Source organism: Lineus longissimus, chromosome 10, assembly GCF_910592395.1.
Source record: "Lineus longissimus chromosome 10, tnLinLong1.2, whole genome shotgun sequence".
Classification (NCBI taxonomy): Eukaryota; Metazoa; Nemertea; class Pilidiophora; order Heteronemertea; family Lineidae; genus Lineus; species Lineus longissimus.
The window spans coordinates 7,632,512-7,645,187 of record NC_088317.1 but is presented as its reverse complement, the minus strand read 5'-3'; the positions used below and the strand labels follow the sequence as shown (position 1 = coordinate 7,645,187).

General features: G+C 38.4%; 1 protein-coding gene across 1 annotated transcript; it reads left to right on the top strand.

Moving 5' to 3' along the window:
- Nucleotides 1-615: 615 nt before the first annotated feature.
- Nucleotides 616-2,637, top strand: LOC135494983 (uncharacterized). The gene is made up of 4 exons (XM_064783364.1): nt 616-648; nt 861-971; nt 1,280-1,375; nt 1,647-2,637. Exons 1-4 carry the CDS (start codon nt 637-639, stop codon nt 1,848-1,850), a joined length of 423 nt encoding a protein of 140 aa, XP_064639434.1. The 5' UTR covers nt 616-636; the 3' UTR covers nt 1,851-2,637.
- Nucleotides 2,638-12,676: the final 10,039 nt, after the last annotated feature.

Sequence of the window (12,676 nt, the reverse complement as noted above, 5' to 3'; positions counted from 1 at the left end):
TGATATGAGTTCTCCAGTTCTGGACACCACAATATGACCGAACCACCGATACAAGTTGAGTTTATCATGGAATCAGCAAAGGAGATGCCAGCACCCACTTCATCAACCCTCTAAAACAAGTCGGAAGCCCAGAAAAGATGGTGGTTCAGTTCATCGAGTGATGTCTCGGGAAATATACATCAAGTGGGGAGTTTTTGTCCCAGTTGGCTCAGGTAAGGGATCAGTCTCAAAATCACTGAAGTAGAAAAGAAGCAGTAGGCCTGTAATGATACCCACTCTGACTAAACCTAACTTTGGTGCAAAACCAACTGAGTGATAACGATTTACCACTTCACTTGTGTTCTTCCTAGAAAGTTGATTGGAGCCTTGGCTTGATGATCAGGAAGTCCCAGTTATGATTCCCTGCCAGTGCCACTGGAGGTGATGCTTCACTGCCGTACAAAATCAGCATGGCCGGTCGCATTATCAAAACAAGTCTATCATCATCATCATGTCCTCACACTATTATATTGCACATCAGTCATCATATTATCATTACCCCCATAATCTGGTGCCTTTTCAGCTCTGTGTAAAGGATGTGAGGCTAAACATCGAGTATTTGTGGCAAATGTAGAACCAGAAGTAGAACCAGCACCCATGGATACAGAGGTGAGTTGAATGAAAAAAAAGGGGAGAAGATTCAGGGCAAGCCAAAGTGCATATTGGTTAATTCTGCCTGCAGCGACTGACTTACATGTAAGAAGGTCACTGATGAGAGAGGAGGGACTAAGCTGAAAACCTTGATGCCATTCTGGCTCCCATCTCCTTGGCAATGAGGGATTCTAAGCTAAACCTGATTCTCCATCAATATCTTTTTTCAGTCCGCTGTTGCCTCTTCCTCTGTTCAACCAGCCGACGCCTTAGAAAACCCAGCAGACGGGACAGAAGGGCAATCTCTCAAGTCAGATATACATGTAAATGTAGGCCATGAGGTAAGTGTTCAGTCATCGCATGGTTAATGAAGTTTTTTACTGCAAGCATTTCGAGCTGATTTGACTAGACCACCAAGTACTATACAGGGTGGCCTGAAACTGAAAATTGGTTCGGTACACATCCCAATACTCACAGCCAGCCGAACGAAAAGCGGAAATCAACAAAAGATGATGCTGGTACGCAAGAGCAGCGAAAACCGGTGCAAAAAATGTCGATTTGTTCTATCTTTGTCCGCGAGAGGCGCTGCATTTCTGAGTTTGTTATATATCATACACATACTTGCCAAATACTATGCTGATATTTTCAGGGAGGAGTTGGAGATGTTCAGTATCCAATTAAGATTCAATCAGCAAGTGGTGGTGAAGGTGATGGATCTTCCTCTGAAACAGATTTGCTTATCAAGGTGAGATATGAACTACTGAGAGCACAGTCTGATAGGGTGGTAAAATTATCCTTTCTGCTTCTAAAGTTTCGTGACCACTTTACGAGATGAGGTGTGTCACTTTTTACGTAATTGGTAAATGAACAGTATCAGAAGCTCTGTTAATGAGAACTTCATAGTGCATGATTGCCATTTGAAGACCTATGTTGCCTCTTTGCAGAGAGGCCACCCTCTATACAGCGGCCTTTCCAAAAAATATTATCTTATAAAATGTATTATCTGTTTTTTTCAGGGTCGCCACTTTTTACCAGGGAATGGTGGCTCGAGCCCTAGCACAGAGACCACTAGTGGGAATAATGATGCTCGTGATATACTAGACATCACGTGGGCCCCAACCCCAGCGCCAAAGAATTTTGAGCTTGCCACGCTGAATAGGTTTCTGCAGCAGGGAGGATGTGCACCAGTAGAAGGCCAGCTCCAAACTGCAATTGGTTAAAAAATGATTTTATAGCGATATCTTGGGATAAATTTGAACTTTGGCTTTCAGTAAACAATTGTAAATGCCAAGATAGATTTTTAATGTCAGTATACTTAGTAGCGCTAATGTCAGTTTTGAACAACCAAGCCTGCTACTGGAAAGTGGGACTCTCTCCTGATACTATCCTGCACTTGGGCCTGACATGTAGTACCGTAAATGAGGTGTTACTAGTATTGGTCCCTCCCTAGTAGTGGTTAGTAGTGGTTTGGCTATTGTCTGCAAAATAGCCTTTTTGCTATGTATCATTATATTAGCTTGTAAATAAATCACCCATTTGTAAAAAAAAGTGTCCCTGCTTCTTAGGTGGCAGCACTGTCCTCTGCAGACAGGTACAAGTGTAGCATGTGGAAAGTTGTGATCTCTCCTAAGGGACTGGACAGTACCGTAACTCAGTTCATGAAAAACTTCTCCATTCCAGTACATGTATATGTACAATTTAGCCAATGCTAGAGCAACTCCAGGAGAACATTTCACCGCCAACCAAGGAGATAAAAACTTCCAATAGCAGTACTCTGACGGTGCAGCCAACTGCAGGGTTGTCCTCATCAAACAGTAATTACAGTAGGAACTGCACCTTTGGTCAATTGGCTCCTTAGCAATGGAAGGTGTTACTAGTATGTGAAATGAGCACTTCTGCAAGGTTCTTAGGAACAGGATGATCCCTGCATGGGTTGATAAAGATGTATTAGTAGGTCATACCACATGCCCTTCAGGTGCCTTAGCCATGGGGGGGGGGGGGGTCCAACCCTTACAACATGCTCTGGCAGCATGACACAGGCTAATGAATGGGTCAACATTAGCATCCTCACCAACAGGGGGGTTTCTTTAGGTTTTCGGACTGTAAGAAGGCCTTCATGTAGCTTATTCAATTACGTTGCCATCAGGTAGGCCAAGGCCAAAATGTTATTTGAAATTCAAATCAGCATTTCAGGACCTATGGGGCCCAATTCCCCAAAGGGCTTTCATCAAGGGCAAATTTGTAGTGATGAGCTTGTTCTTTTTTTGGGGGAAAAATGCAAGTGGAGTTATTTACCGGTAGGCCTACTTAAAATAGGTTAGTAGGCCTAGGCATGGGGGGGGGGGGGGGGGGTGATCATGGTGGTTGACAGTAACTACTAATCCTCATGGCCAGCACCAAGCATAAATTATGTGTTCATTATGCATTTATTTTATAATTCATCAAGTGTACAAAAGGTGGCAGCACTAGCCAATGAGTGTCATTTTGGTGGAAAATAGCACTTTTTCCTTGGTTTATCCTGGGAAAACAGTAAAAGCGGCCGGAAATTTTATTTCTGATTTTGCAAGTAAGTATCATTACCTTTATCATGTGCAAGCCACAGCATTCAAAGACCTGCAGTGTTGGAGATATGAGCGTCGATAGAGAGCTCTTCCTAAGCACTGCCCCTAGGTATGCATAATTACTAGGCCTAGTACGACCAAAGTATGAAGTGTTACTCAATGACCTGTTGCAGAATGGAAGATCTCATCAAATACTTCCATCATACAAAGGGGGAAAATCCAGCTATTTTTTTTAGTCTCTGCAGGAGTGCCCAACATTGACCCAAAAATACACAAAAAATAGGGGGTAAAAAGCTAAAACAAGCCCCCTAACTAGGCCTGCCCCCAACTCGGTTGCTAGTGATTTTTGAGAGTCATCAATTGCTGTGTAATGATGTCTTAGTGGAAGGATCTTGCATACCTAATCTCGTTAAAAACGGTTGACCCCCACCTTGCCACCCTCTGCATGGTGGTATCATGGACTGACACTTAAGTCCTCAGGTTTCTCGAATCCAGGGATAGAAAGATTGAATGATTCAATCAGAACATATGTTTACTGCATACTGGGATCACAGGCCCTCACTAGAACCCCGATTACTGGACAGCCAGGAAAAGAGTTAGACGCACATAAGGAATTTATCAAGCTGCTAAGTGATTCAATTGAACAGCATGTTGATATCCCTACGTCAATTGCTAGATACCAGAAAGCACTGTCAGACACTCACACACGATTAGACTATGTAATTGCCCCAGGCCTGTACATCATAGGGTCTGACATGGTACTCAAGATCGGAAGATCGAGAATTACAACAACGATATCCTGATAGCAACTAAACACTTGAAGCCTGGTAAGAATAACATTAACAATGAAAAGACCTTGCCTCCTCCATTGATGCAAGGTCAAACTTCTAAGAAGATAAGGGTTAAGACTAATATCACTACGCCAAAAGATGTGAAGACTGCTGTAACAAGTAAAACTATTGTAACAAGTAAAACTGGCGCAACAAGTAAGACTGCTGTAACAAGTAGGCCTGATGTGACCAATAAGACTGATGATACCCATGAAACAATCAAGTTTTTACTCTATGCTGTTGTTGGCAGTTTAATTCTTATTACTGTAAAGTAAATGGCTAAAGGAGGAGAAGATATCCAAATGGATGATTTGAGTGATTATCAAATTTCAGAAGCAAGCAGTAGTTCTTCTACTGAAACATCATCAAGTACTAAGCTACTTAATGAATTAGCAAATTACAAAATAGGTAGTGGTAACTTAGAATCAAGTTCTTACCCAATTAATAATGAAGGAGCAAATTACAAAATAGGTAGTGGTAGAACTGCTGAAACATCATTAATTAATCCAATTAATGATGAAGGTGCAAGCTTAAACACAGATAGTGATAAATTATCTACAGGTAGGTCATTCTATGCACTAGATATCCCAATGTCAGAACCAGGAAGAGTAAGAAGTACTAATACTGAATTGATTGGAAAAGATTTAGAATACACCGATATTGTGGATAAACTGAGTACAGCATTGAGTAAATCAAATACAGCATTGAGTAAATAAAAAAAAAAAATTTTTAAATCAAAAACAGGATTGAGTAAATTAAAATGGAATTATGACGAGAACAATTTGAGTAAGCTCGCACCACACATTGAACCAGAAGACCAAGACCTGTACTACGCGCCGGAAATTGATGATCTTACACCCGACCAAGGAAAAAATATTGTCATTTGGCGGGGAAGTAGAGTTTTTCGCTTAACTAAGGGTAATGGAAGCTTCTATTCTGCATCAACTTTAAAAACCAGGTATGGCACAAAATTCGTTGAACGTTTGAAAGAACTAATTCTACCAAAAGAGGCAATTCCACCACGTCCAACAGAGGCATTTGAAATGACTAACATGGAAGGTTTTTTACCAAGAAGAGAAACTCAATCTGTACCCACTGAAACACATACAGTAGTTGATAAGATTAACACTTCACCTAAACCCATAGATAAAATCATAGATGCTACTGATGAAGAATTAAGGGCATTTGGTTTGACAGATAACGCTTTGAGAGAAGTTAAAGGGTTAATACACGCTGGGGATAATTATGCAACAGTTAAGATGGAGAGATATGAAAGAAGAAGAACTTAAAAATCTAAAAATAGACTATGCTAACCTAGAAGAAACATACATAAACTAAAAAGAGAATATGGTAACTATGTAGAAGAACATCTTAACGAAAATGAAGATCTAAGAATAGAAATGGAAAATCTAAACAGAGAAAAGGACGAGCTAAGAATAGAAATTGATAGAGTGGAAGAGGAACTGAATAGTGAACGTGCCAAGGTATTTGAATTAGACAGAGAAGCTGAAAGCAGTGCAAAAAGACTGAAACGTTTGATCATTGATGTCTTGAAGAAACCAGATTCACAGATTTCACTCAAGGACAGAATCAAGTTACTTTTTAAGATTGAAGGCCTTACAATTGCTGCAATAGTAACTGCAGTGACTATGATACTGACAACTTTAGGTCTTGGTATCAGTAATGCTTTGAAATTTGTACCTCCAACTCCTACTCCACCAAGTCCTACTCCACCAAGTCCGGATAAACCATCATCAATTCCAGATAAAGTGAAAGAAGGACTAAAGAAGTTTGCTGAATGGCTAAAAGAACTGGCCAAGAAATCAGCTGCAGCTTTACCGGGAATCATCGGTTCTATTGTCTCATTTCTCCTGAAAACAGTTGGTGCAGTTGTTAGGTTCATGGCCGAAAATCTAGTCATTCTAGTGATTGTTGTTGTTAGCTCCATAATTTATGGTTTGATAGAAGGTGTTAAAGCTCTTAAAGCTGCTAAGTAAAATCAATGATTGATTTTTCAAGTAAAATTAAAGCTGTTAAGTAAAATTAAATCAATTTCATTTAAATTAAATAGAATGACAACTGGAGTACTGCTCAACACTGAAAGGAGTCATAAGATTCCACTCGGATTAAAGGCCAAGAGAAATCATCACATTATCACACACAATCCGTCTTCTGCTAATCCAAAAGAAACATTGTACATTAGAATACCTGCTTTAAGAGAAAATACGTTCTTTGTGCCCAGATCTCTTTTTCTGTCAGCTGATGTCACCATTTCTGGTGATTCAAAGAACAGCGTGGTTAACAATCTCGGCAGAAACCTGTTATCCAAGATGGTAATTAAGTGGGGAACGGAACATATATTTGATCTCAATGAATACAGTCATTATTCGACTTTTAAAGATCTGTGGTTAACAGTGGAGGAAAGGAACGTCAGGGTTTTTCAAGGTATTCAGTCAGAAAATCTTAGAACGTTGAGATCAGGTGTGGCAGAAGCCGACGTTACCGGTGAAACCGGCGATGAGAAAACACTGAAGAAAGTATTTGGAACCAAGTACAAGATACCATTAGATTTTGAACTATTTTTCAACTATGCTCCATTTTACAAGTTTCCAATTCAAGAGGATGTGATCATCGAGATTACGTTAGCACCAAAGGAGGAGATTATCGTTACCAGCACAACTGCAAACATGAATTACAAACTTGAAAATATCAGTTTTGAATATGACACTGTAACTAACAAGGGATTAGCCAATACGCTAACAAACAAGTACAATTCAGGTTTCTCCATCTATTACGACTGGGTAGATCACTTCAAAACTGTCAACGTAACGGCCAATGAAACGCTGATCAACGAGAACATCAATTTTCCTCGAATGTCCATAAAAGGACTATTACTTCTCTTCATCTCTGATTACACTGATGGTTCAAGAGATTCTGAAAAGTTTGAAAATCCTAACATCATAAAAGTGCAAATAACCATCGAAGGAGTTGCTAATCAGGTGTTTCCAGAAGGAATGAGAATGCTAGATCAATATGAGGTGATCAAGAAACACTTCATGACCGAAGACTTAAAGAAAACTTACGACTGCAACATGTCTATGAAAAAGTACTATGGAGACTCGAATAACTACGGGCTTTGGTTGGACCTGAGAACTACTGAAGACAATACATTACACAGATCGGGCGAAAAGCTTCAAAACACTAAAGATGGTATTCAATTGTCGATAACAAAAGAATCTGGAAATGGGCCATGCAAAATGCACATATTTGTGGTTTCTGATGCTCAAGTTAACATTCAAAATTCACAGATTGTTTCCTTGCAACATTAAGATCATTAATTTTGACTGCAACATTAAGATTGTTTTACAGTTAATATGAATCAATATATTTCATTATAAATAAATGGAAACACCAGGAAAGAAGGAAATCATCAATACACTGTACCAAAGTGTGTTATTGGCAACGGCAACAATTGGTTACTCATATTTACTTAAGAGATTCTTGAGAATTGCCATTGGCCCGCCAAGTCAGGCAAACTTAGAAGAGATTCTTAAACTTGGCGGAATTGTAGCAATCAGTAATTCAACATTGGAATACTTTTACGATCAAGGCATTTTACCCAGAAACATAATCAAGTAGAATTTAAGTGTAGTAAATGAAAATTTAAGTGCAATAAATGAAAACCGTGGTGTACATTAATTCCAGTGACTACCCAGAACAGAAATCACATGATTTAACCATACATCTTAACACTGAAATTCAGAATGTCATTAGCGTCAGTTTGACATTTGCAGGAATACCTTGTACATTCTACAACATAAGTAAAGCAAAAAAAAATAACGAAATGAAGTTGCGTGGATCTTTGTTGACAGTTATCACAATACCCGAGGGTCTCTATGACCTAGAAAGCTTTTCAAAGGCGTTTGCAAATGAATTGAAAGAAAATAGTTTAAGCAAAAATACTGTTAAGTTTGATGTTAATGAACCCACTGGTAGGACAGTAATGAAGATGCTTAAGAGAAAAAATGCGGAGTATTTCCAGATTATGTTTTCTGGTAAAAGCAATGAATTATTTGGCTTTAAATCAGAATGGCCTGATCCCTTAGATGCTGATACCTTAGATGTAGATAAATCAACAAAGGGCGAGTTTGTAAGCGAGAGGCCCTTACATTTTAGACCAATGGACTATTTCATTTTCCACTGTGACATCGTCAACAATGTAATGAGCAATGGCAAGCCATCAGATGTCTTAGCCACTAGACCAATAAAAGAAGCTAACTTTGGAGACATGTTAGCATATTCCTTTGGAGATAACATGGAAATTCCGTGCAAATCAGGTGTTGGCAAGTTGAATATTCGTCTAACAGATGAAAACAATGACTTTATCGACCTTAATGGTTTTGATGTACAGTACCAATTGACCTTTACTCACTGCGCCTGATTTTTTACTCATTTTGGCTAAAATCACACTAAACTTAATGGCAGGCATAGCTATTATGGTTGGTTCTGCGCTGGTGAATGGTTTAGCCTTCACCGGTTCTGGATACCTTTTTAAAGCACTAGACAAGAATGGCTATGAGACTGAAATAAAGAGACATAATTTAGCTCAAGAGCAATTGCAAAGAGCATCCACAGAATGGGATGAGCATAGGAAAAGTACCATTGACTTCGTTAACCTTGAATTAAAGAGAGAACATGAAGCGGCAATTGACTTAAAAAATGCCAACGCCTCACTTTCATTGTACAACAGTTTAAACCCACATAATGGAATTACCATTCCTAGACAACCGCAATTGAGCGACTACTACAAGCCCAGCGATGAAATGAAGAATTATGAATACCTTTGGATCATTTAAGGATTGAGCGTCTTGGGTTTTGGGATTTACTATTTCGTTGGAAGGAAGAAGAAAGACTAAGGAAGAAGAAAGACTAAACGTGAATAAAACCATACAGGTGTTCTTGTCTTATGATTAATTTAGATCCTTTCGTCTTTTTAAGGGCATCTATGTATTTTTGCCTCTGGTCTTTAGGGATAACACTATTTTCTTCTAAGGCATCTTTCATTGCCGATTCATCCTTGTTGAAAAACAGGACTAAAACCCTTATGTTCTCTCTGAAGTCCTTAACAACAGAGTTGTACTTCTGAACGAGTAACCAAACAGTCAGATTGTAGTGTCTACCGGAAAAGGCAAGATTACATAACTCAGACACCTTCTTCTTTGTGTCTCTCAAATTAGCACAGTCGTCAATGATGAATAATGTCTGTGATCCTTCGAAGGCCATTGTGGCAAATTGAAGCACAGGGTCTAAATTATTGGCTACAGCAATTTGATTGACAATGAAAACATTCTTGTCTTCGTAAATCCATCTCCTATTGTACCTCTTGTTTCTGAAGTAAGTGGGACAGAAAATGACTATGTGGAACTTATGACGATATTCCTTCTCTACGAGGTCAAGAGCAAAATGGGTCTTACCGCAATTGGTGACTCCTGAAATTAACATGTTGTGTGGACCGAAAACTAGTATGTATTTTGCCTTCATTTAAATGAGTAAAACAGAACTAAAAGACCCAGGCAGCATCGAACAGTATCTGTGAGATTTGTACTTCAATCCTGAAAGTCCTGTGGCTTACAGTTCATTAAGTAAGATATGGAAACAAGTAAGGGAAGATAGTGTTACTGGTAAACCTAGTAACAAATTGATCAAGTACAAGGTAGTAAAAGAATTTCTAGACACACTACCAACTCACCAACTACACAAACCGGCCATTAAGAAATTTACGTTCCGAAAGACAATGGTATCTTACATCGATTAACAATGGCAAGCAGATCTTGTGGACATGCAAAAATTTGAGAAACAGAATAAAGGCAACATATTCATTTTGACAGTAATTGACTTATTCAGTCGATATGCTTGGGCTATGGCCGTTAAGAGCAAGAGAGGAGAAGAAATCAGAGATGCATTTAAAGTGATCTTTGAGGAAGCTAAACCAACGAAAATCCAATTTGACGAAGGCAATGAGTTCTACAACCAACACTTCAAAAACTCTTGAGAGAAAACAACATAGAGTGGTTCTCTACATTTTCAAGTAAGAAGGCAGCAGTTGTGGAAAGATTCAACAGAACTTTAAAGGAAAAAATGTGGAAGTACTTCACCGCAAAGGAAACTGACAAATGGGTAGATGTCTCAGATGAATTGGTGAGCGGCTACAACAACTCATTTCACTCATCAATAGGGATGAAACCAATTGACGCCAGAAAGAGGGAGAATGAAGGAACTGTCTGGTACAACCTTTACGGTCTTCACCTCAAAGAAACATTTGGAGATCCAAAGAACAAGGTTGGCGACAGTGTCAGAATTTCAAAGTACAAGACTATTTTCGACAAAGGCTACTTGCCCAATTTCACTGAAGAAGTCTTTCAAATAAAACAGATCATCTTCACTCATCCTATCGTCTACAAACTTGAAGATTACCAAAAGGAAGAAATTCAAGGATATTTCTATGAGGAGGAATTAAGTTATGTTCCTAATCCTGGCCAAATAGAATACAAGATCGAGAAGATAATGAGGTACAAGACCACTAAAGGTAAAAACTACGGATTAGTGAAGTGGAAAGGTTACAGTGATAAATTCAATGAATGGTTACCAATTTCAGACATAAAAAGTCTAAAAGCCTAAAAATCATAATTTGAAAAGATTTTATCCTTTAAATGGAGAGTCAAATGGAAGGACAGATATTTAACATTAACAATGGTACTGTCAATGTTTATCAGTATCCTGTTAATCGGTATCCTGTTTATCAGTATCCTGTTAATCGGTATCCTGTTTATCAGTATCCTGTTAATCGGTATCCTGTTTATCAGTATCCTGTTAATCGGTATCAACCAGTAGTTTCAGGACCTACATTTAAATGTGTTAAGTGCAATGCAACAAAACCTGAAAGTGAATTTGAAAAGAACAGAAGAGGCAATTTACTGGACTACTGTAAAGCATGTGGTTCCACGTTAACCAAGAAATGTGGTAAATGTGGAGAAGTGAAATTACTAAGTGATGGTGAATTCGGTAAAGAAGGAAAAAGACGTGAATGTAGAGCTTGTTTTAATTCATACTACAAAGGTTATCTTGATAAAAATGGTAATAGAGACAGTCATAAAGTCAGAGTTGATCTAACCGTATTTCTAAAGGCCATATTTCTAAAGTAGAGTTAACTGGTTACTCAGATTTGAAATCATCATCATCATCATTTAATCTAGGTTGTTCCAATGAGTTCTTCAGGGATTGGTTAAACTACCAAAGATCTATTAATCAAATAGGACAAAGTCCCGAGAACAGAGTTCGAATAGGACAAAGTCCCGAGAACATTGTTCGAATAGGACAAAGTCCCGAGAACATTGTTCGAATAATTGAAGAGGAGTTGGATCATGCTTTACCAATCAAGGAATTCAAAGATCATCCAGAACTGTGTTACTCTTGGTTTAACATTCGGCCAATGTCTAAAACATAAAACAGGCAGAAGAGTTCCACAGTCGACTGGAGTATTTTCAAAGAGCAATTGGGCCGCTCAATTAACTTTATGGTCAATAAGCATAATGAAAACTGGTTTGACTATCGAGACCAAAACGTGATAAAAGAGTGGAAAATGATAACAAACAAGTATTTTGGAGGTCACCCACAGTTTAACGATAAGTTTTTACTTAATTAATTTATGTGTAAATTACAGTAAATGTTAATTTATGTGTACATTAGATTTTTAATCTGAATAAATGAATAGAACTTGGGGTTACACAAAACGACCACGTAATTGGAAAGAAAGATTAGGACGATTTCATAGAGAATTAGAGGCAGAAGAAGAGTCAAAGTTGGAGCCTGAGCCCGAAACCCCTTTAAAACCTGCTGAGCCAGAAAAACCTGCTGAGACAAAAAAACCTTTAAAACCTGTTGTGGTCGAAAAACCTGATGAGACAGAAAAACCTTTAAAACCTGTTGTGGTCGAAAAACCTGCTGTACTCCAAAAAATTACTGTAATCCAAAAACCTGTAGTGTCTGCAAGATCAACACTAAACACTAGAAATGTCAGAACAACTGATTCTAGTTATTCCCACTAATTAAATGGACGGAGACAACAAGGTTTATCCAAATTTAAGTAATTTAAACTCTGAAATTCAATTAAACTCTGAAAGTCATTTAAGCTATGAAAGGTCTGAAAAGCACACAGAAAGTAACCCTCAGACTTTTAGATTACAACAAATATGTGATGTTAAGAGTTTCTTAGAAAGCGAGATTGAATTTAGAAGAAAGATATTTTCAAAGTACAAAAAAGCATTTAGCGTAATTACTGGCATTAGTCATAGTCTTAATTTTGTAAGCGTTGCGGCTGGCTCAGATGGTGTGTCTGCATTAGCTAGTGTCATCACAGCACCGATAGGGTTTGCACTTGGTGGAGTGACCATTGGGAGCGCCATTATCTCCTCAGCCCTAAGTTGGAAGAAAAAAGATATCCTGAAGAAAATTGAAAAACATGAGAAGATTGGAATGTTGGCAATTTCAAAACTTGACTCCATCAATGATCTGGTAAGTAAGGCCATGAGTGATTCACACATTTCAACAGATGAGTTTACCTTGATTCTCAAAGAAAAGGAAAAATACATTTCCATG

Coding starts and splice junctions, on each gene's coding strand:
- LOC135494983 (XM_064783364.1), top strand. Junction 972..1,279: donor ATGTAAATGTAGGCCATGAG/GTAAGTGTTCAG, acceptor TGATATTTTCAG/GGAGGAGTTGGAGATGTTCA. Junction 1,376..1,646: donor AAACAGATTTGCTTATCAAG/GTGAGATATGAA, acceptor TGTTTTTTTCAG/GGTCGCCACTTTTTACCAGG.